This window comes from Phocoena sinus, chromosome 1 (assembly GCF_008692025.1).
Source record: "Phocoena sinus isolate mPhoSin1 chromosome 1, mPhoSin1.pri, whole genome shotgun sequence".
NCBI lineage: Eukaryota > Metazoa > Chordata > Mammalia > Artiodactyla > Phocoenidae > Phocoena > Phocoena sinus.
This window is the reverse complement of record NC_045763.1, coordinates 110618212-110640359: the sequence shown is the minus strand read 5'-3', so window position 1 is coordinate 110640359 and position 22148 is coordinate 110618212. Positions and strand designations below refer to the sequence as shown.

The 22148-nt window shown below is 49.0% G+C and overlaps 1 protein-coding gene across 8 annotated transcripts in view; it reads left to right on the top strand.

Moving 5' to 3' along the window:
* PI4KB (phosphatidylinositol 4-kinase beta) overlaps positions 1-22148 on the top strand; it is a 29115-nt gene that overhangs the window by 5160 nt on the left and 1807 nt on the right. For 3 of the 8 annotated variants that reach the window (XM_032627741.1, XM_032627752.1, XM_032627762.1), the window contains 10 exons: positions 2636-3572; positions 8337-8381; positions 10808-11035; positions 12398-12625; positions 14283-14392; positions 14964-15068; positions 15486-15609; positions 16554-16819; positions 21511-21643; positions 21888-22008. In XM_032627741.1, the coding sequence (XP_032483632.1) occupies positions 2664-3572; positions 8337-8381; positions 10808-11035; positions 12398-12625; positions 14283-14392; positions 14964-15068; positions 15486-15609; positions 16554-16819; positions 21511-21643; positions 21888-22008 (2269 nt within the window). In that variant the 5' untranslated portion in view covers positions 2636-2663. Of the gene's footprint in view, positions 1-2635; positions 3573-8336; positions 8382-9020; positions 9753-10807; positions 11036-12397; positions 12626-14282; positions 14393-14963; positions 15069-15485; positions 15610-16553; positions 16820-21510; positions 21644-21887; positions 22009-22148 lie in introns of those variants that run through there. The other 5 variants (XM_032627782.1, XM_032627791.1, XM_032627771.1 and 2 more) reach the window with 3 other exon arrangements.

Sequence of the window (22148 nt, the reverse complement as noted above, 5' to 3'; positions counted from 1 at the left end):
TGAGGCTCAGAAAGGCCAGGAGGGAGGCCTAGCTCCAGTTTGGTAGTTTCTAGTGGCAGAGCTGCCTGTACCCGAGAGGAGTTTGGTTTTCCTCCTCCTCTTGACATTGTCTGTTCCCTGGATAGTAGAGGCTGCCAAATTGGGGACCTGTTCTATTCAGCGGGAAGTCCCCTGAATACTGTGATGTGGGATTTCTAACTGAGCCCTGGAATAAAAGAAATGATGGTCTCCTTTCCTTCCTTCCTGGTGCCAGTAATAATCCCAATTGTGACCATTTCCAAATCTTCTGTGTTTCCTAGTGAAGTCTGAGATGCTGTTTGTGGAGAATGTCTGAACTTCATTTCCCTTGCAACTTTTGAAAAGTGGATTTTTAGGAGCTTTTGGTGACTTGGAAGTCTCTGGAGTAGAGGAAAAGAGAAAAATGTGCCAAGCATAGAGAGACTGAGAAAAAAGAGTTGGTTGTATAAAGTGATTGAGGCTGTTGTGTGAGTTTCTAAGCAGACCTAAAAGGTAGTGGTCCCAGTTGAATTTGAGTGACCTTCTGGTGCAGAGTGTCCTACAAAGGTGCGGCAGGGAATGACTAAAGCTTCCTTCTTATTATTCCTGTGCAACCCATAGTTGCGAGTAGAGACAGATCCGCACAGGCAGCCATGCTGGTTTTACTGCTCAGAGGGCACTGCCTAATTTGGGAGAGAGCATAGTGAAAGAGTTGCCACCTTTTTGCTGATCCCAAGCTCAAAACTGCATCAGAGAAATTACATTTGGGGATGAACTTCTTGCTTGACAGAGTTAGGAGAAAGATAAACCAAAGTAGCCATTTTTGATGCTTTCTGAGAACTTGAGTTCCCCATCTGTCTTCCTGCAAAACTTTAGTGGTTGACTGCTGGGAGTCAGGGAGCTGTACTATATAATGTTGGGCAAATGAAGGTAACCTTGAGTCTTTAACATTTCAGCGGTGCAAGAAGAGGCACTGGAAGAGTGGCAGTGGAAACCCGGGCTTTGCAGAGTGACTAGAGAATCTGTATCTTGAGCCTTCTTCCACTTACCCAGAGTATATGCAACCAGGTTCACTAGTGTCAAAGCTGATGTCACTATCAGTTGGAAATTACCTGCATTCCAGCTCCACAGTTGCTTCTGCCTTTCTCTTGCTCATGCTCTTGAGTGTGTCTTAGATTCACTCTATTTGTATTTTTGTGAAAAGGCCTCTGAGTCCATTGCTGACTACAGCCAGACTCCGGAGCTGGGTTGATCTGACATTAACAGTGTGCCTCTCCCAGTCCTTGCTTTGAAGTTTCCTCCTCTTCTGCACTGATTCTTCTGATTTGGATTTGGTGAGGCTCTGAAGAATCATCCTAGAACGGCAATGGCTTTTATCAACAGTGTTCTCTCGCTGACTTTCCTTCTGAGAGTCCCTCCAGAGAGGGATTCTTGGTTATATGATTCCTGGCCCTCCCTGTTCTTTGGACATTCTAGACACATGAGTCCCAGCCTGATATCTTTTTGCCTTCTCACAGCCCCTTCAGTTCTTGGGGTGTGTGTATGAGAATGGGGAAAGTAGTGTTGGGGTAATTGTTTTGGAAGAGTCTCAAGTAGCGAGTGTTAACTGCAATTCACTTCCTTATAAACAACATGTGTGTGTGCACACGCATTGTTTACTAACCTTTTAGGTGATTAGGATTCAACTAGCATTTGTTAAGTACTACTGTGCGCCAGGGACTGTGTTAGATCCCTTTACACACATAAAGTTATTTATTCTACACAGCAACAATAAGAAGTAGATATGTTTTTCCCATTTTGCAGTTGAGGAAACTGAAACTTAGAAGATAATGTGGTTTGTCTAAGTTTACACATCTCATGATGGCAGAGCCAGGATTTTGAGCCTCAGCCTATTTGACTCCAGGTTCAGGAGTTTTTCCACTATCCTTCAGCTGCCACAGCACTTGAGAAAGGGAGAGTGATGTCATGAAGTCAGATGGACAGAGAAATGGCACACTTCAGCAGGGATGATGGTTGTTTTAGAGCTTTTTCTTCTCAGTGAAGCCTGGTATGGTATTTCTTGGGAACTTTGAGTCTAAAAGGGAAGGTAAGAAATTATCTGTAACTAGAAAAATACATGAAGATTTTAACACTAAATAAAGGTGAGATGTTCAGGACCAGTGTATGGAGTGTTATATGAGTAAGAAAATACAGTTCAAAGAGGAAAAGGAAAAGGTTATTGGCAGGCATTTAAAGGGAGATATGGAGATAGAAAAGCATTTGAAGAGTTGGGGACAAGGGAATTAAAACCAGAATTGCTTCCCAGTCTACCTGAAGAATTTGTAAACCTATATGAACAAAACACATATAAAGCAGCATTCTGCAAATACAAGTTAAGAATAAAAGCTAAGTTGAGTAACTAAGTGCAGAAGGAATGAAGAGTAATGTAGCAATCAGAAGTGGAGGGAGGTAGTCAGGGAAAGCTTCCTGGGAGGAGAGGACTTTTCATCTGATTTTGAATGAGTCCAGGAAGACATAAAGAGAGGAGGTGCCAGGGAAGGTTTCATGGTGAAGGGAAGACCTGAGGATGGCACCACTAACCAGTGTGTGTACGTGTCTCCCTTTCTGTTCCTTTCTCCCTCCCTCCTTCCTTCCGTAGCCTGGAAGCTCGAAGTCTGGCTGTGGCCATGGGGGACACGGTAGTGGAGCCTGCCCCGCTGAAGCCAACTTCTGAGCCCACTCCTGGCCCATCAGGGAACAATGGGGGCTCCTTGCTAAGTGTCATCACGGAGGGGGTCGGGGAACTATCAGTGATTGACCCTGAGGTGGCCCAGAAGGCCTGCCAGGAGGTGCTGGAGAAAGTCAAGCTTTTGCATGGAGGCGTGGCCATCTCTAGCAGAGGCACCCCACTGGAGTTGGTCAATGGGGATGGTGTGGACAGTGAGATCCGTTGCCTGGACGATCCACCCTCTCAGATAAGGGAGGAGGAAGATGAGATGGGGGCCACAGTGGCCTCGGGCACAGCCAAGGGAGCAAGAAGGCGGCGGCAGAACAACTCAGCCAAACAGTCTTGGCTGCTGAGGCTGTTTGAGTCGAAACTATTTGACATCTCCATGGCCATTTCATACCTGTATAACTCCAAGGAGCCTGGAGTGCAAGCGTACATCGGCAACCGGCTCTTCTGCTTTCGTAATGAGGACGTGGACTTCTATTTGCCCCAGTTGCTTAACATGTACATTCACATGGATGAGGACGTGGGTGATGCCATCAAGCCCTACATCGTCCACCGTTGCCGCCAGAGCATTAACTTTTCTCTCCAGTGTGCCCTGTTGCTGGGGGCCTACTCTTCAGACATGCACATTTCCACTCAACGACACTCCCGCGGGACCAAGCTCCGGAAGCTAATCCTCTCAGATGAGCTGAAACCAGCTCACCGAAAGAGGGAGCTGCCCTCCTTGAGCCCAGCCCCTGACACAGGGCTGTCTCCCTCTAAAAGGACTCACCAGCGCTCTAAGTCAGATGCCACCGCCAGCATAAGTCTCAGCAGCAACCTGAAACGAACAGCCAGCAATCCTAAAGTGGAGAATGAGGATGAGGTAAAATCCCCGGGAGGGACAGGGGTAAGCAAGGTGGCATGGAGCCAGGATGTCTGACATAGGGTTCCTCTGTCCTTTTCTCTCCGTCCCTCTGTTTCATTTCACTGATAAAAGCATGGAATGTTAGAATGGAAAAAGACCTTAGAATTCATGTATTCCAGCTGCCTCATTTTACAAAGGAAGAACTTGGAGACCCAGAGAGATAAAGTGACTTTCCTCAGGTCATATAGCTAACAGCAAGGCTGACACTCCTGACTCTGTCCAATGTGTTTTTACTAAACTGCACTTCCATTCTCTTACTGAGAACTGTGGCAGAGACCCTCCCCAGCCTGACTTGAAACCTGGGATATCTACCAGGACCTCTCAGAGCAGCAACCATGGGGGAGGAGAAGGGACCCTGTGTGTGAAATTTGTGTGTGCTGCGGGAGGGGAGATGTTAAGTAGAACCTCAGCTTCATTCTCCTAGCCACTCCTCCTCATAATCCCTCTCCCCCACTCCCTGAAGATCCTGCTGTTTGTTCACAGAAGGGTGAGGTTCATTCCCTATCATTGAGGCATCTGCAGAATGCCCTCCCACCCGCCTTTCCTTGGGGGAAAGGATGTCTTGCTTGTCTTTTTCCCATATCATTTGGGAGAAGCACAAAAGGAAGGGGGAAGCAGTCCTGGTAATAGAATAAATCTTGGGCATACCCAGCGTCTAGTCAAGGACCTGAAACCTAAAGAAGAGAAAGCAGCAGTCAGGGTATCCCATTTAGGATATAGAGCAGGGATGAGATAAGCACATCAGAAGGTTATACTGAGTGTGGACAGATAGCAGGGGAAGTTGCCCGGTGGACAACCAGTATTATCAGTGACCTGATGTCCCAGCCAGACAATGGTGCCCCAGTCCCCACCCCACCCCCGACTCACCACCAGCCACGCTCCCATCCTGGCTGCCAGCCTAGCCTAGAAAAGAAGGGAGAAAAGAATGAGGAATTTGCGTTGTTGGAAAATGCATATAGTTGTGCTGGCATCTGCCTCTGTGGGGCACATAACCCACCCACGTTTTTGATACAATGGGACTTCTTTCAACTAGAGAGAGGTCAGAGTGACTAGGGAAGGGAAAAGGCAAGAGCAGGGGAGACTACGGAGCCTGGTCTCTCTGGAAATTCGGTATTTTATTATGAGAATAATAGTGAAGCTAAAGGAACTAACATTTATTGAGCGCTTACTACGTGCCAAGCATCATGTCAAATACTTTACATTTAATCCTCACAACAACCCTAAGAGACAGGTATTATTTTACCATTGAGGAAACAGCTTAGAGCGGTTAGATGATTTGCCCCAGGTCTCTCAACCAGTGCATATCAGACCAGGCCTCAGCTGTCAGAGTCCATATGGGGAAAAACAGCCTAGGCCTTAGCCATGAAGGTTTCCACATCCATGCACAGGCAGAGCCCAAGTGTTCTCAGAACCAGAATAGACCATTTTCAATTCTGGTTGAGCTTGGCAGGGCAGCCCAGGGTCATGAAGGGAGGCTGTTGCACAGCAAGAAGAATCATCCAGAGCCGGTGGGACTAAGGTCGTGAAGTGTTTGGGAGCTCCTCCACTTGGGGCATTAGAGGGAGCCTGTATCAGTATGAGTGGGAGCAGCTGCAAGTGAATCCCTTGGTGCCTCTTGGCTTTTCTCTGCAGGCATTTTGTAGTTCTCATCTTAGGACCAGAAAAACTGAGGCCTCTGGCTTTTCTTACTCTGTGTTGGTCCTCAGTCCCTCTTCCTTGCATCTAACTCCTGCCTAGGATGGGATTTGGGGTGATGCTGAGACACAGTTATTCTGTGAGTGCTTAAATCCTCTAGGTTGGCTTCTCCAGCTGCCATTCTTCCCAACCTGGCTCCTTTATCTTGGGTCAATAGATCCAGGAAAGGAAGGAGATACCACGTCCCCAGGCACTCCCATGTTATCTGATGCTGGCAGAAAGAGACACCTGAATCCACTGTGTCTCCTCAGGAAATGTGAGAGTGAGAGTCACCAGGAGTCTAAGCATTGGAGTCTTCAGCACATAGGTCTCTCCAAACCCCTTTGGCATTTTGAGGATACATCTTTCAAGGCCTTTGTCTCCCAAATACCAAGGGAATTGTTCTTCTTTCTTTCTAATACTCCTTCTCCCCATCATGCAACATTTACTCACTCAACATATAGCTCTTGAGCTTGTATACTGTGTGGAGCCCTGCACTAGAGGCAGTGGAGGATGTAGGATAAAATGCTGTCCTTCACTCCAGGAACTTACAAGGGAGTATGGAGATCGCATTAACTAGGAAATTGTTTACTTTGTGGCTCTTGATTTTGTATCCTGAAACTTTACTGAATTTATTAGTTCTAACAGTTTCTTGGTGGAGCTTGTGACTCTTGAAATGTTGATTCCTGCATATGAGGAGGAAGTATACAGCTTCCTTAAACAAAACATAATTATCTCAGGTCTGAGCAGAAACTCCAGAAGGAGAGACACACCGCTCCCCATCTCTTGCTTTCCTGTGGGTTCGGAGTTTAATCCTACCTTCCTGCCACCAGTAGGGAAGCTCAGGAGGGTGAAGAGAGGCCTCAAAGTAAAGGCCCAGGTGCTCATACAAGTCTCTTCCTGCCTGGGGTATCCCTACAGAGTTCTTCTCTGCCCAGATCTCACAGAAGGTTGTTTTCTTTTTTTTTTTTTTTATGCGTTACGCGGGCCTCTCACTGTTGTGGCCTCTCCCGTTGCGGAGGACAGGCTCCGGACGCGCAGGCTCAGCGGCCATGGCTCACGGGCCCAGCCGCTTCGCGGCATGTGGGATCCTCCCAGACCGGGGCACGAACCCGTGTCCCCTGCATCGGCAGGCGGACTCCCAACCACTGCGCCACCAGGGAAGCCCTGTTTTCTTTTAATGAGGAATCCTTTACACTCTCCCCTACATTCAGAGGGCTCTAGCACTGATTCCTTCCATCTCCCACCATTCTCCACCCTTCCAAGCCCACTCCTTCAAAGCAGTTTCTATCAGCCTAGTCAGGGAACTCTGTTCAGGCAGTTTTGCAGTTGTAACCAAATGGTAAATATTCTGGCATAGGGTTGGGGGTGCAGGGGGCAGTAATTTAGCTGCTAGCCCCACACCCCACATAATGACACTTGTAGATCAGCTTTGTCTTCTCAGGGCTATGACCTTTGTACAGAGAAATATGCTGCGTATCACACTGTAAGCCCCAGCAGGCCTTTCAGCCTAATAGAGTGTGATGTCAGCTTCTTGGCCTCAAGCTTTTCTCCTTGGAGCTGACTCAGCTTGAGTGACTCAAGCCTACAGAGTAGGAGAGAGGAGCAGGTCATGATATAACTCCCTTCCCCCAAGGCTGTTATTGAGTCAGGACCATCCTGTCTGTAGGAGAGTCAGCTGGAGCGTGGCTCATGGAACCAATATCCTGCCTGCTGTTCTTTCCCCACCCAGCTCATGAGTAAAAATTGAACCAGTAAGTCACCATAGCCTCTAGCATCCTCGCCTCAATTCTCCCTCCCACCCCTGCCCAAAGCAGTTGTCGCCTTGGGAGAGTGTTCAGCTTGGCTTCTCCCTCAAAGGGCCCCTCTCCCTAGGTTCTTCAAAGAAAGACCTGACTAGAGGACCTCCAGCTAGAATAGAACTTAAACCGTGGAATTGAATTAAGTAGTTGCTTGAAACGCGGATTGCAGAGTAGCTCAGTGACCACTGCCCTCCTGCCCTGGGAGTTCCTGGGACTTTGTCTCTCAAGTCCAGGCTGCACGTTTGTGTACACGTATTGCCCCTTCTTCCTGCTCTGGGAGACCTTCGTGGACAACGCAGGATGGGCCTGTGCACGAGCTGCAGCAGAGCCGCTGAATGAGCTTCAGTACCAGCCCTTTCCCCTGTTTTGCTTACAGACACCAGTAAGACATAGGAATGGGGTGAGGTTTTAGCTAAATCCCCTGGGCTGGGACTAGGACAGCTGCTGCTGCTCAGCTACTCAGCTTTCTCAGGTGGATTCAGCTGGTACCTGGCTCCCCAACTTATGTCAAAAGAATTGTAATTTATTGAGTATCATGTGAAATACCCTGATAGGAAGCCTACAGAAGTTTGGTAGGTAAGAAAGTTATCCATCCTTAACTCCCAGCAGCATCTAGCCCAGAAGTTTCATGCTCATGGGTCCATGGTATCCCTTGTCACGTGATTGAAGGTTGGGATTAGGTTTCCCAGGGTGACAATGAGGCTGATTAGAGAGGAGATGTACCTGGCACTGAAAGCTTAGCTCTTCTGCTTCCTCCTTGACGTTTCCAAGAAGCTGGAGAAACATGGGATTTCCAGCGTGGGGGCCATGAAGCTTGTTAAATTCAGTCTCTCGATGGTGGTCTCCATGGAGAAGGGGTTGGTTGAGAGCATGTGAGTGGATGAAGAGAAAGCAGGGAAGCTTGGCAGCGCGGTTACCTCCCTGAGGGATCCAGCTTTAGGATTTGTCCCAGAAGGAAGACTTGTGCAGGCAAGAATAGAAGGGAAGAAAGTGAAAAGCAGAGGACAGTGTCTCTTCACCCCTTCTGACCTCAAGGTTTGCACTAGCTTTCCAGCATCTTCCACAAGTGTCAAGATTCTGGGCAAGTGGCATTTGTGGGTTGACTTTCTTTCATTAAAGCGGAAAGGTAGAGAGCTACACAAGAGAAGCAGTTATGATCCAAGTTGGAGCTAAATTCTTTGCCTTTGTCTCTCTCCCTTCCCTCCCCGCCCCCTCCTTCTCCCCTTGCCCTCCGGCCCTTTCCCAGGAGCTCTCCTCCAGCACCGAGAGTATTGATATTTCATTCAGTTCCGTAAGTGGGGCCAGGCTGGGACTGGGTGGCAGGCTCCCCCCATGGCCGCATTTCCTCTCCGTCCCCAGGTCTTCTGAGTCCCCAGGCCAAGGCTGGAGTTAAAAGGTGCCTTTTCTTCCTGGGACATCAGCTCCTCCCTCCCAGGCCTGGAGGAGCCCCCTGCTGTTTATTGCCAGTGCTCTGAGCCCAGGCTGAGTGGGGCTCAGCTGATCCTTCTCCCAGAGACAGCTGGGATGCAGTGCAACTCAGCCCCCAGCTCCTGGGTCTCTAGAGCAAACAGCTGGGAGAGAGGTAGAATTTATCCCTGGATTGGAGCCAAAAACTGCTTGGCAGGAAACCCTGAGGATCCTGTTTCTCCCACCCAGAACCCTTTCCCCATGGCTTGTGCCATCAGACCATCAAATACTTATTCAGTGTCTTCCAAATGCTAGGCCCTGCCTGTGCTGGGTGAGCTGACCCGAAAAGCAAACAGGATTTGGCCTGAAGGAAAGTTTTGCCTCCCCACAGCCAGTTTTCTTTTCAACTTCAACCACATTTCTTCCAGGTCTGAGTTCTTCCCTTTCCCAGCTCACTGCCCACGATGTTCCTTAATCCTCATTCTCCTTTCTTGTTCCCTCTGAACTAACCCCTGACCCTCTGGTCCCACAGGGTCTCGGACCTTGTTGCTGGGCAGAGACGTGAGAGGAAATGCTGGACCCTCTGGGAGTTTGGATGATTTTTTTACACTTTATTTTTGATTTGTGTACCCAATCAGTTTGTTCTGTGCTGATCCCCTTTCAGTCATGATTGTGGCAGTGCCTCTCTCTCAAGGCCTGGGGTCATATTTCCAACATGCTGATGTGACTTAGGGGCCCCTGACACAAATGCTGAATTGAGGATGGGAAGGAATTCTGTTGTTCCTAATCTGAGATAACTGAATTGTTTGGGGTGGAGGGTCCTTGGGACCATGACCATTTGCCTCCTGAGTGGATGGATTAGGAGATAAGGATGAACGAAGGAGTGAGTCTCCAAATTTCCTTTTCCTTTCTTTCTCTTTCTCTATTAAGCCCCTGGGATATTTCCAGGGACCACAGAGGTCTAGTTCTATTGTCTTCCTGTCTTTATCTCTGTTCAACCCTGCCTCCCAAAGCATTCCTGACTGATTCAGACAACCCTGTTTTTCATTATTGTATGGGGACCTGAGCCAGCCCCCTGTGGGGTAGAGGCTGAGAGATGAGCTGTCCCTTTGAACCCTGGCTCTGTGCACATGCAGAGGTGGGCATGGTACTGCCCAGCTTTCAAAAGAAGTTCTTTTTTGCAGTGTGAGGGAGTGAGGGTAGAAATTCTCACTCAGGAAACTAAGCAAGACACACAGAGAGGGAGAGAAGCCTGGTGAGTGAAATACTACTGTTTCTATAAGAGGAAGAGATAACTGTTCTTATCTAGGTGAGGAGAGATGGAACGGGGTGGCTATCCTGATAAAATGCCCCTTACGGTAGAAGGACTTAGGGTGGGAAAAGAGCCCTTCTTCCTGTCTAGCTGAGTCCATCTTTTTCCCCATCCCCACCTTACTCCCCGGACTGACTTTGCCCTTTCTGAGAATGAAGTGTCCAACGTGAGCAGCCAGTTTCACAGGAGGGAGCTAATATGGGGAGCCTAGTCCCTGAGAGGTAGGGGAAGAGGATCCAAGGAGGATTCACTGAAAAAGACAGGTCTTCAGGGCCATCATCAGGGGCTGAAAGGAGCTATTGTTTTCTCCACCCACCTGCCCAACCGTACCTCCCTCCATCTGCTTTTTCTTTCCCCATTGATCATTCCCTCATTAGTGCAAAGTCAGCTCATCCTTCCCTCATCCCCTGCATGTGCATTGACCCTTTGTGAGAGATTGTGGGGTGGACAGGGGGATGCCGTTGAAAGCATCCAAAGTCACTTATGGATTGAGTCCTCCTTTGAAAGGGGAAATACTGACTCGCCGTTCCCCTCCTTAGCCTTGTGGGCCCTGGCGGAGACCCAGCCCAAGCATCCAGGTGGGGAGAGGGACAGCCTCATTCTCGAGATGGGTGAAGCACTTCAGGTGTAAGCAGCATTGCTCTCTGGGTCCCTGGCTAACCTCTCTGGATGTCATCCCCCCACCCATCTTGAAGCCTTGGGACAGTTGCTCAGAAACGCAAGTCCAAGAGAAGAGGGGTACACCTGGTGACCTGGATTCACACATCCCCCCCTTACCCTCAAGAAATAGCCTGTGGAGAAGGACTGTGCTGGCTTTTCCACCTGTTCCCAATTCAAGTTGACAGGGGTGGGTGGGATCTCCTACAAGGGCCTAAAGGTAGCTCCTTCCCTGGAGTTCTAGAGACACTGAGACTCCTGCCCTGCATGGCCAGGAGTGACTGGGCCACTTTTTTCTATGGTTTCTTCACCATCTTTTACTTCACCCCAACCCCCTGTAGCCCGTCAGACTGGCTCCCGAGCGAGAATTCATCAAGTCCCTAATGGCGATTGGCAAGCGGCTGGCCACGCTCCCCACCAAGGAACAGAAAACACAGCGGCTGATCTCAGAGCTCTCCCTGCTCAACCATAAGCTCCCTGCCCGAGTCTGGCTGCCCACTGCTGCCTTTGACCACCACGTGGTCCGCGTGCCCCACACCCAGGCTGTTGTCCTCAACTCTAAGGACAAGGTAGGTGGGCTCTGGCCCAAACCATACCCCTCATCTGACTCTACTCCTGTCGTTGTCCAGGGTGTGTGTATGTGCCCAGGGGTGCCCCACCAGCATCTTAGACTCCCTCCGTAGCCCACGTGCACGTGTCAGCCTTGACTTCACCTGAGTACTGTTGTGATTCCGAGGGCCCTCCTGTCCCCCTTCTTGGGCTTTGTTTTTCTGGATCAAAGAGGCCTGATCTTTTCAGCTTGCCTCTTGCCATGTCTCAGGAGAGAGCTGCTCTCCTCCCCTCCTCACAGTCCTTTTGGTAGCTCTTCTCCAGCCCTTCTATAACTCTTAGGCTTTCCAGGTACAGCAACAATGAGAGTAGAGAAATCTTTGTTTCTAAGACCTTTTCTGATCACAGTGGGCAGGGAGAAGGAGAGAATTAGCTAAATTAGTTGAAATGAGCACTAATGGTTCAGATTTTTTTCCCAGAAGACGTATTGAAGATTAGAATCCTGCTTGGAACGGTGCCCAACTTTTTCCCAGTCTTTTTGTCTGTTTTTAGGACAAGCCCACAGAGGCATTCAGGCCTCTCTGAATGGGTGGTAATTGATGATTTGGAATGGTTTTGCCCGGGCGCTTCATCTATACATTTTGAAGCTCAGCTGAAACATTTTAAAGACCTGTGTACTCTCTCAGCCAAATGCTTTTTTTTTTTAAGACAGTGATGTAACAGTTTTATTTTAAAATATCAATATTTGCATGACACCAGAAAGTATATACTTTGGCAACTAACTTCCCATGAAAAATTTTAGCTGTCAACTTAAAACTGAGGGGATATATGATTTTTCAAAATACTTTTAGGAAGTACATAAGCAGAATAGTGTGTGGACCACTGCTTTACAAGACTGTGTCCTGATCAGTTTGGAGGACACCTCTTGTAGTAGAACCACCTGGGGAAGGTGGATGCCTTTTTAAAAATGCAGATTCCTGGGCTCCAGCCCCAGACTGAGTTACTAGATTTGGGTTGGGCCCCAAGTAAGTCAGTTTTCAACATGCACCCCAGGTGGTTCTCATGCAAACCAACATTTAAGAAGCACTTCAGGGGAAAAAACTAGTATTTTACAGTATTTCAGCCATGGCTGAAGAGGGAAACACCTCAGGTGTGTTTTTAATTAAGGAGAGAACTGAAAGACACCAAGAATTGGAGCTCACAAAGTAGCAGCACCCATAGGATAAGTTCCTGCCCTAAATATGGCATTCCTGGTGTCAGGGGACTGATGGACTCAGGTTGGAGCAGGAGTGGGCAGCAGGAAGAACCGTGTTAGCAGAGTTGAGGTTTGGGGGGAACAGTGGTGGAGGTAAGCTGCAAATACTGTTCTCACTTACCCGCAGGCTCCCTACCTGATCTATGTGGAAGTCCTCGAATGTGAAAACTTCGACACCACCAACGTCCCCGCCCGGATCCCGGAGAACCGAATTCGTAGCACCCGGTCTGTAGAGAACCTGCCCGAATGCGGCATCACCCACGAGCAGCGGGCAGGCAGCTTCAGCACTGTGCCCAACTATGACAACGATGATGAGGCCTGGTCGGTGGATGACATAGGCGAGCTGCAGGTGGAGGTGAGGGAGCTCCAAGGGCACAGCACCTATTCTGGAACTTTCAATGTATTTGAGACAACACAACACACCCTGAGGCAGGCTGAAGCAAGTACCCAAATGAGTGCCATAGGTAGTGACAGGTGTGAGAGGGGACAGCTCTGAACAGCTCTGGTCTGGAACAGATTCAGGTGGAGCTCGTTTTCTTGCAAGAAGAATTTAGGCTTACTGTAAGAAGGAACTTCTAAGCCCAGGGGAGTGTGAAAAATTTAATCAAAATATATATTGAACACCTGCGATATAAAGTTGTCTTAGGAACGCAGAGAAGAATCACTCATACATTCATTAATTCAAGGAATGTTTATGGAGGGCCTTTGTGCCAGCCCTGAGTGCTGTATGCTAGTAAACAAGGCTTGGCCCCTGCCTGCAAGGGGCTTATGACCTAATAGGAGAGAGAACAAGGCCAGTCAGCATGTAGATGTAGTGTGGTGTGATCCATGTTGTGCTGGAGAGGATGGGGTATCATGGGAGCACCTGAGGGTGGAGGTAGCACTTATTCCAGACTTGGGATTGGACACGCCCCGAAAGATTTCTTGGAGGAAATAATATCTCAGCTGAGGCCTGAAGGTAGGTAGGAATTAGCTGTACAGAGTATTCCAGGCAGAGGAGACAGCAAGTGCAAAGACTGGAAGACATGAGAGAGCTTGGCCCATTTTAAGAATAGAAAGAAATTTTGTGTGACTGTGATGTGTGGTCGTGAGATGAGGAGGTGGTGAAGAATGAGGCTGGAGAGGCCGTCATGGGCCAGATTGTAAGAAGGATCCTGTAAGCTGTGGAAAGAAACTTGGATTTTGTTCTGGGGTTGTAGGGATCCAGAGCAGGATTTTATTAGAGCTGTAGCACAGCCAGATTTCACTTTGTGGAAAGGCAGACTCTCCACTTGAGCTTACAGTCCAAATGGGGAGACTGGATGCAGACATTTAAGAAAGAAATCTATGTATAAGATACACAACAAGGCAGTGTGCAGTAAGTGATCAGTGGGGTTAAGGAGAAATGCACTTGTACAAAGGAAAGAGTAAAGAAGGGACTTGATATGGACCTTCGGGTCTGGTAGAATATTTTATAGTTAGAGAGAGATGGGGAGATAAGACTGAATGACTTAGGTTGAAGAAATTGCTCAGAGGAACCTAGCCTGGAGAGGGTCTTTTCTGGACCCTAAGGGAGAATGCATCCCTGGCCTTGGGGAGCTCTCAATATAAGGCTGAAAATTCAGCTTTCTGTGATGGTCACGGCAGTGGTTTGCAAACTTGAGTGTGTTAGAAGTCTTCTGGAGAACTCGTTAGAAATTCAGACTTCCAGATCCCATTCCCAGTAATTCTAATTCAGATTGATGGTGGGATTTGGGAATCTACGTTTTAGCAGCATTCCAGGTGATTCTGATGGAGGTAGTTGACACATTGAAAAACACTGCTAGAGGATCTGTAGGGGGGGATGCCTAGGCAGTTTGGGGTCCAAGTGGTCAGGATGGTGCATAACCAGGGGAGGCTTTTTGGAGCAGGGTTTGGAAGGGAGGGCTGATCGTGTCTTGGAGATGGCAGCACGCAGGGTGATCTGAGGAGGAGGTGAAAGAGGCAACCCCTGTGCTCAGCGCTTCTGACCTGCAGTCCCCTGCTCTCCCCAGCTCCCTGAAGTGCACACCAACAGCTGTGACAACATCTCCCAGTTCTCTGTGGACAGCATCACCAGCCAGGAGAGCAAGGAGCCTGTGTTCATTGCAGCAGGCGACATCCGGTATGGCCAGACCATGTTGCCCGTCATTTTTCATCCCTCTCTTAGGCACTGCCTTTCTCTTTGTCCCCTTCCTCTCTGTCAGCCTGTATCTTTCCCTCTTCTCTCTCCTTACTCTGTCCATGTCCTGAGGCCACCAAACTTGAGGCATTGAAGGTGTGGGTTGAGAAATTACTGGGCTACTACAGAAAGAAGTTACATTTTAAAAGGACTCCAGAGGAAGGAATTACAACAGCGTTTCCCCGAGTGGGTCTGAGGACACACGTGTCAGAATCCAGGGAGAGGGAGGAGATCTTGTTGGAAATGCAGCTGCGGGAGCCACACCTGTTCTGAATGCAGAATCTTGGTAGGAGAATGGGCAGGGCCTGGTAATCTGCATTGAACATGATTACAAACCACCAGGTTAGCAAAAAGATATCAGTGGTGTGTTTCCTTCCATGAGTCTCTCTCAGCCCAGGTTTCTATCTCTGTGTGCCCAGAATCAAGGAAACAGTGCAGGAAATGCTGGCATAGACAGGGACATGAGGATCTGGGGTAACTCCTCCAAGCAAATGATATAGTTTCTTCCTGCTAGACGGCGCCTTTCGGAGCAGCTGGCTCACACCCCCACAGCCTTCAAACGAGACCCAGAAGACCCTTCTGCAGTTGCTCTCAAAGAGCCCTGGCAGGAGAAAGTGCGGTGAGTTGGGTGGGGTCCACCATCCATACTGTCTCTCAGCCCAACACCCGCCGGCAAAATCCATCAGGCCCCCAGGCAGCGGTCTGAGTCCTTACCTTGTGAGGAGTTTGATTTGGATTTTTTTTTTTTTTTTTTTTTTTTTTGCGATACACGGGCCTCTCACTGCTGTGGCCTCTCCCGTTGCGGAGCACAGGCTCCGGACACGCAGGCTCAGCGGCCATGGCTCACGGGCCCAGCCGCTCCATGGCATGTGGGATCTTCCCGGGCCGGGGGCACAAACCCATGTGCTCTGCATCGGCAGGCGGACTCTCAACCACTGCGCCACCAGGGAAGCCCTGATTTGGATTTTTGATAGAAGCCGTGTCTCTGTCCTCAACCTGGCATCACCCTTTGACACCTTTTTGCTTCTCTTCACAGGCGCATTAGAGAGGGCTCCCCCTATGGCCATCTCCCCAATTGGCGGCTCCTGTCAGTCATTGTCAAGTGTGGGGATGACCTTCGGCAGGAGCTGCTGGCCTTCCAGGTGTTGAAGCAACTGCAGGTAAGAGAAGGGAGGGAGAAAAGAGGGAAACTCAGCCCACGTGCAGCCCACCTGAGGTGATCACGCAGGTCCTTCTGCAGGGAGCTCCACTGGAGACCATCTTCCTGCCCAGGTCTAAGTTAGATTTACGTTAAACTAAGCTGGTGCTCCTACCAGGAAGTACAGCCCCGGGAGCAGCTCCACAGCGACCTCTTGTGGCCCTTTTGTGACTGGCACCTGTTCTAATCATTGATGGGAACTCCCAACTGATTTGCAGCAAGTGGGTTGCAGTGGGCTGAGATGTCAATCCCTGACCCCCAGGTTAGTTGCCTACAAGCAACTTCACCTGTTTAATCAGTTCTTTATATAAATATTTTCATTTTCTGGAGAAACTTTCTCTGACCCTAAATCCTTTTTGGTCTTTATCCCTGTTCTTTCAACTTGGGTTAATAGGTCCCACTCACCCAGCTTGGGAGGTGACAGCGAGGTTTCCTCTTCTCCCTCCCTTTTTTGGATATCTCTCTATGAGATACCTTTTCCCACATGCCACCCTGTGTCTTGTCACACCCTGGACTTCCTTTCAAAACTTCCTGGTTCTGGGCTTCCCTGGTGGTTCAGTGGTTGAGAGTCCGCCTGCTGATGCAGGGCACACGGGTTCATGCCCCAGTCTGAGAAGATCCCACATGCCGCGGAGCGGCTGGGCCCATGAGCCATGGCCGCTGAGCCTGCGCGTCCGGAGCCTGTGCTCTGCAACGGGAGAGGCCACGACAATGAGAGGCCCGCGTAACACACACACACACAAAAAAACTTCCTGGTTCTCAGTGGGATCAGGGGGTTTTACTCACTTGGTGGCCTAGAATTCAAGGCCACTAAAGATGGGAACTGTCCAAGGTTGGGGACAGAGGGGATTTTAGCCTCCTACGCCCATTTAGAGAGAGTCACAATGCCTCTGTGTTTCCTCACAGTCCATTTGGGAACAGGAGCGAGTACCCCTGTGGATCAAGCCATACAAGATTCTTGTGATTTCGGCCGACAGTGGCATGATTGAACCAGTGGTCAATGCTGTGTCTATCCACCAGGTGAAGAAACAGTCACAGCTCTCCTTGCTCGATTACTTCCTGCAGGAGCATGGCAGTTACACTACTGAGGCATTCCTCAGTGCCCAGCGCAATTTTGTGCAGAGTTGTGCTGGCTACTGCTTGGTCTGCTACCTGCTGCAAGTCAAGGACAGGTAGGTGAACTCCTGTCCCTCGTCCTAACCTTTTCTTCAGGGTTCCCTCTGTCCCTTCATTTATTCGTCATGACCTTCCATTGCCAAAATGTAAAGATGAAACAAACAACATATTTTAAGCAGAGACAGACACGTTCATGTGCCATTAAGGCTAGGAGGCAGACTGACAAGTACCAGGGTAAGGGCCAAAGAAGTGAAGGATTTATGGGAGGAGCAAGGGTTTGAGCAAGCAGGGTTTTGAAGGACGAATGAGAATGAGGACAGAGAAAGCTGTGGAGGAAGGATGTCCCAGGCAGAGGAGACCGCTCGAGGTGATTAAAGCTTGGGCCACACTGCATGGCACAGTAGTAGCAGTGACGTCAGGTAAGTTGAGGCCAGATTAGTGGGGCCTTCATTATGAGGCTGAGGAGTCTTATTCTGCAGGCAGAGGGAATGCCATGATCCAGTCTGTGTTGAGTGAATGTGCCCTTTGGCACTGTGGGTGAGGTTGGATGTAAGTGGGCCTTTGCAGTGAAGCTAGAGGTAGTGAGGCCTGGCCTGAGGGCAGTGGTGGTGACTGACGGCAGAAAGGAGCAGATGGATGTGAGACACACGGTGGACACAGAGTTGAAACTCCCAGCCCTAAACGCTCCTCCTTGTTCCAACATATGATTTCCAGAACTCTTACATATCTGTTGTTTTGCCCAGAGCTGTCATTTCTCTCGATATCATGTGACCTTTATGAAGCTCAACTTCGCATGTAGATGAACAACATACCGTATAAAGATAATTACACCCTTGAGGCTCTGCTTTTTAAGACAGTCTCCAGAGAGTGACTCAGGGTCAATACCTAGAATGCTCCTGTGAGTTGTGCCTCTCTGAGGGCATAGGGCAGCCGTCCTGGGAAAGCACTAATTCAGTGGCCTGTGCTTCCAGTGATACAACAGCACCTTAAGATCAGCTAAACAGAGCCGCTTATCAGAAATCTAGCATCTATTAAGTGCCTATGATGGCCTAACATTCTTTTTTTTTAAATTGAAGTATAGTTGATTTGTAATATTATGTTAGTTTCAGGTGTATAGCAAAGTGATTCAAGTATACACACACACACACACACACACATATTCTTTTTCAGATTCTTTTCCATTATAGGTTTATACAAGATATTGACTACACTTCCCTGTGCTATACAGTAAATCCTTGTTGTTTATTTTATTATTATTATTTTTAAATTAATTTTATTATTTAGCTGCATTGGGTCCTCATTGCTGCGTGCGGGCTTTCTTTTAGTTGCAGCGAGCAGGGGCTACTCTTCACTGCGGTGTGTGGGCTTCTCAATGCGGTGGCTTCTCTTGCTGCAGAGCATGGGCTCTAGGTGCGTGGGCTTCAGTAGTTGTGGCACGGGGGCTCAGTAGTTGTGGCAGGCAGGCTCTAGAGCACAGGCTCAGTAGTTGTGGCGCATGGGCTTAGTTGCTTCCGCGGCATGTGGGATCTTCCCAGACCAGGGCTCGAACACGTATCCCCTGCATTGGCAGGTGGATTTTTTTTTTTTTTTTTTTTTTTTTTTTTTGCGGTACGCGGGCCTCTCACTGTTGTGGCCTCTCCCGTTGCGGAGCACAGGCTCCGCACGCGCAGGCTCAGAGGCCATGGCTCACGGGCCCAGCCGCTCTGGGGCATGTGGGATCTTCCCAGACCAGGGCGCGAACCTGTGTCCCCTGCATCGGCAGGTGGACTCTCAACCACTGCACCACCGGGAAGCCCGGCAGGCGGATTCTTAACCACTGCACCACCAGGGAAGCCCCTGTTTATTTTATGTATGGTAGTGTGTATCTGTTAATCCCATACTCCTAATCTGTTGCCCCCTTCCCCTTTGGTAATCATAAATTTGTTTTCTGTGTCTGTGAGTCTGTTTCTGTTTTGTGAAAAAGTTCATTTGTATTAGTTTTTTAGATTCCACATAGAAGTGATACCACATAATATTTGTCTTCTGACTGACTTCATTTAGTATGATGATCTCTAGGTCCATCCCTGTTGCTGCAGATGGCATTATTTCATTCTTTTTTGTGGCTGAGTAATATTCCTGTGTGTGTGTGTGTATACATACACACATACACACCACATCGTAAATAATGCTGCAGTGAACATTGAGGTGCATGTATGTTTTCTTTTTATTTATTTATTTATTTATTTTTGGCTGCGTTGGGCCTTCATTGCTGAGCGTGGGCTTTCTCTAGTTGCTGCAAGCGAGGGCTACTCTTCGTTGCAGTGCATGGGCTTCTCACTGCGGTGGCTTCTCTTGTTGTGGATCATGGGGTCTAGGCATGTGAGTTTAAGCAGTTGTGGCTCACCACCTCTAGAGCTCAGGCTCAGTAGTTGTGGCGCATGGGCTTAGTTGCTCCGCGGCATGTGGGATCTTCCCGGACTAGGGCTTGAACCCGTGTCCCCTGCATTGGCAGGCAGATTCTTAACCACTGCACAACCAGGGAAGTCCAGTGCATGTATCTTTTCTAATTAGAGTTTTTGTCTTTTCCAGATACAGCCCAGGAGGGGGATTGCTGGATCATATGATAACTCTAATTTTAGGGTTTTTTTTTTATAGTTTTATTTTATTTTATTATTTACTTATTTTTGGCCGTGTTGGGTCTTCTTTGCTGCACACGGGCTTTCTATAGTTGTGGTGAGTGGGGGCTGCTCTTCACTGCGGTGCACGTGCTTCGCATTGTGGTGGCTTCTCTTTGTTGTGGAACATGGCCTCTAGGGTGTGCGGACTTCAGTAGTTGTGGCACACAGGCTCAGTAGTTGTGGCGCAGGGGCTTAGTTGCTCTGCGGCATGTGGGATCTTCCTGGACCAGGGATTGAACCCGTGTCCCCTGCTTTGGCAGGCAGATTCTTAACCACTGTGCCACCAGGGAAGCCCTAATTTTAGTTTTTTAAGGAGCCTCCATACTGTTTTCCATAGTGGCTCCACCAGTTTACATTCCCTTTTCTCCATACCCTCTCCAGCATTTATTATTTGTAGACTTTTTGATGATGGCCATTCTGACTGGTATGAGGTGTTACCTCATTTTGGTTTTGATTTGCATTTCTCTAATAATTAGCAGTGTTGAGCATCTTTTCACAGGCCTGTTTGGCCTGACATTCTTATGTTGAAACCAGATGAAAATGCTGTCAGACAGGTGTTTCCTCAGGAGGGAAATAAGGGTCAGGGAACTTTCAGAACCTGTGCTCCTTCCACCCTGCCAGCCTTACAGATAAAGCCAGCAGAGGCTTTGCATTTGAGGACTGAGGGAAACGTCATTATTTATAAGGAATCTGGTTGCAAGCTTTAGACTGTCCCTAAAGAGTCAGCATTTGGAACCCAGGGCCCAGAAAGCCTGGAGCCTGAACCCTTGGGTTGAGTAAGTGGAGGCAGAGAAGCAGGTGCTAGTCAGGCCTCTGGGCTTTTCCTTAGGAGACTAATATATTTGGAAGATGGGAGTCCATCCTTTAAAAGGGGGAGAGGGGGACAGGCAGCTGGTAAACCTTTCATAACTCAAAAAAGAGTAGATGTAGTCAAGTAATGAATGGACTCATCCACTGGAGAGAAGTGGCAGCAGTGAAGGGGGCCCCAAGCTGGAAGCAGTTGAAGGTCTCCTTAACTGCTTCAGAATGAGTACCCCGTAGCTTTGCGGCTGGAGCTAACTCCACTTAAGGAGAGAGAGAAACTGCCTCTCACTGGCCTGGTACCTTGGACAAGTAAGTCAGTTTTCCTCTCAGGGCCTCTGTTTTCTCACCTCTCACCTGTAAAATGAGAGGCTGGACTAGGACGTCTAGAACTTTCTGGCTTTCAAGATTGTGTGTGTTGCTAAATTTGTCATGCTTTCCCAGAGGGGGAAGGACTCAGGTGGGACTGGGTTCTCCCTCTGTCCCGTCTTTTGGCCAGTCAGACCAACCCCAGAGAAGGTGGCTTCAGACCGTGAGCTCTTAGCCTAACAAAGCCTCTGTTGACACTGAGGAGGTCCGTTATGGGCCAGGCCTCACATGCTTTGCATGTTAATTGTTCCTCTTTCGACTGGCCATTCATGTGGGAATCACAGAGACCTAGGATTTATCTGCCTTTAACTGTTCTTCCAGCAGCTAGCCTGTAGGAATTGCCTCCTGAGAATTTTTTTACATGAGTGGTTTTACCAGATAGTTAAAACTGAAGCCCCAGACTATTTCACATTAAAACTTCACTCAGCCTGGGATCTCTGCTCCCTTCCGGTGGGGTGGGGCTTCTGATCTGCAATGGGCCGATAGGAATTACAAACAGAACACAGGTAATTTTAGGTTGTGACTGGAGGCCTCCCCCTAAGCCAAGTGCTTGGCCTCTGTAAAGGCTGGTTGGAGGGCACAGTCCTTCTTTCCTAGCTTCCCAGTTCTCTGCTAGATTGGGATTGGCTAGGGTGCTTAGAATCACAGTTACTGGGAAATTTGGATAATCTTAACCTATTTGATTAAGCTGTTAATGATAGCGAATGAGACCCCACAGCCTTTGTTAGCAGTTTACTTTTCTGATTTCCTTTCTTCTCACTGCTAGCTTTGGCTTCTAGAAGGTTGGACCCAGAGTTATAGGCAGCAGGAAACATGGCAGGGCCCTTGCCTGGTGTCATGTGGCCAGTGTGTTGCAGCTTGAAGCTCCCACCTCAGTGGGACTTACTACTGCCTCTTCCTCTCCTCTGCCCCCTCCTCAGACACAATGGGAATATCCTGTTGGACGCAGAAGGCCACATCATCCACATCGACTTTGGCTTCATCCTGTCCAGCTCGCCCCGAAACCTGGGCTTTGAGACATCAGCCTTTAAGCTGACCACAGAGTTTGTAGACGTGAGTCAGGAAGGAGAGGTGTCTCACTGTGTTCTTTCTGTCGTGGGATGGGGAGCTGATGGGCTCCCCCCAGATGGGGACAAACAGAACAGAAATGGCAATAAGTCAGGGTGAGGTTGGATGTCCTGGGAGGCTTCCTGCTTGATAAGAGTTGGGGAAGTAACGGAGTTTGGCACGTTTGCCCAAGGGAGGAAGTTCTGACACTGAGCCCCTTTGCGCACACAGCTCTCTCCTCTCCTCCCAGGTGATGGGCGGCCTGGATGGCGACATGTTCAACTACTACAAGATGCTGATGCTGCAGGGGCTGATTGCTGCTCGGAAACACATGGATAAGGTGGTGCAGATCGTGGAGATCATGCAGCAAGGTGGGGCTGGGGAGAAGCCAGGCGTTTGGCGATAGGGTGGTACCCATAGTGCCCTGCGAGTCCCACTTACGTTGGGGCCCTGGGGCATGGAACCTCCAGAAAGTTGATTACACCTCAAGACTGGGGGCGGGGCCTCCCAG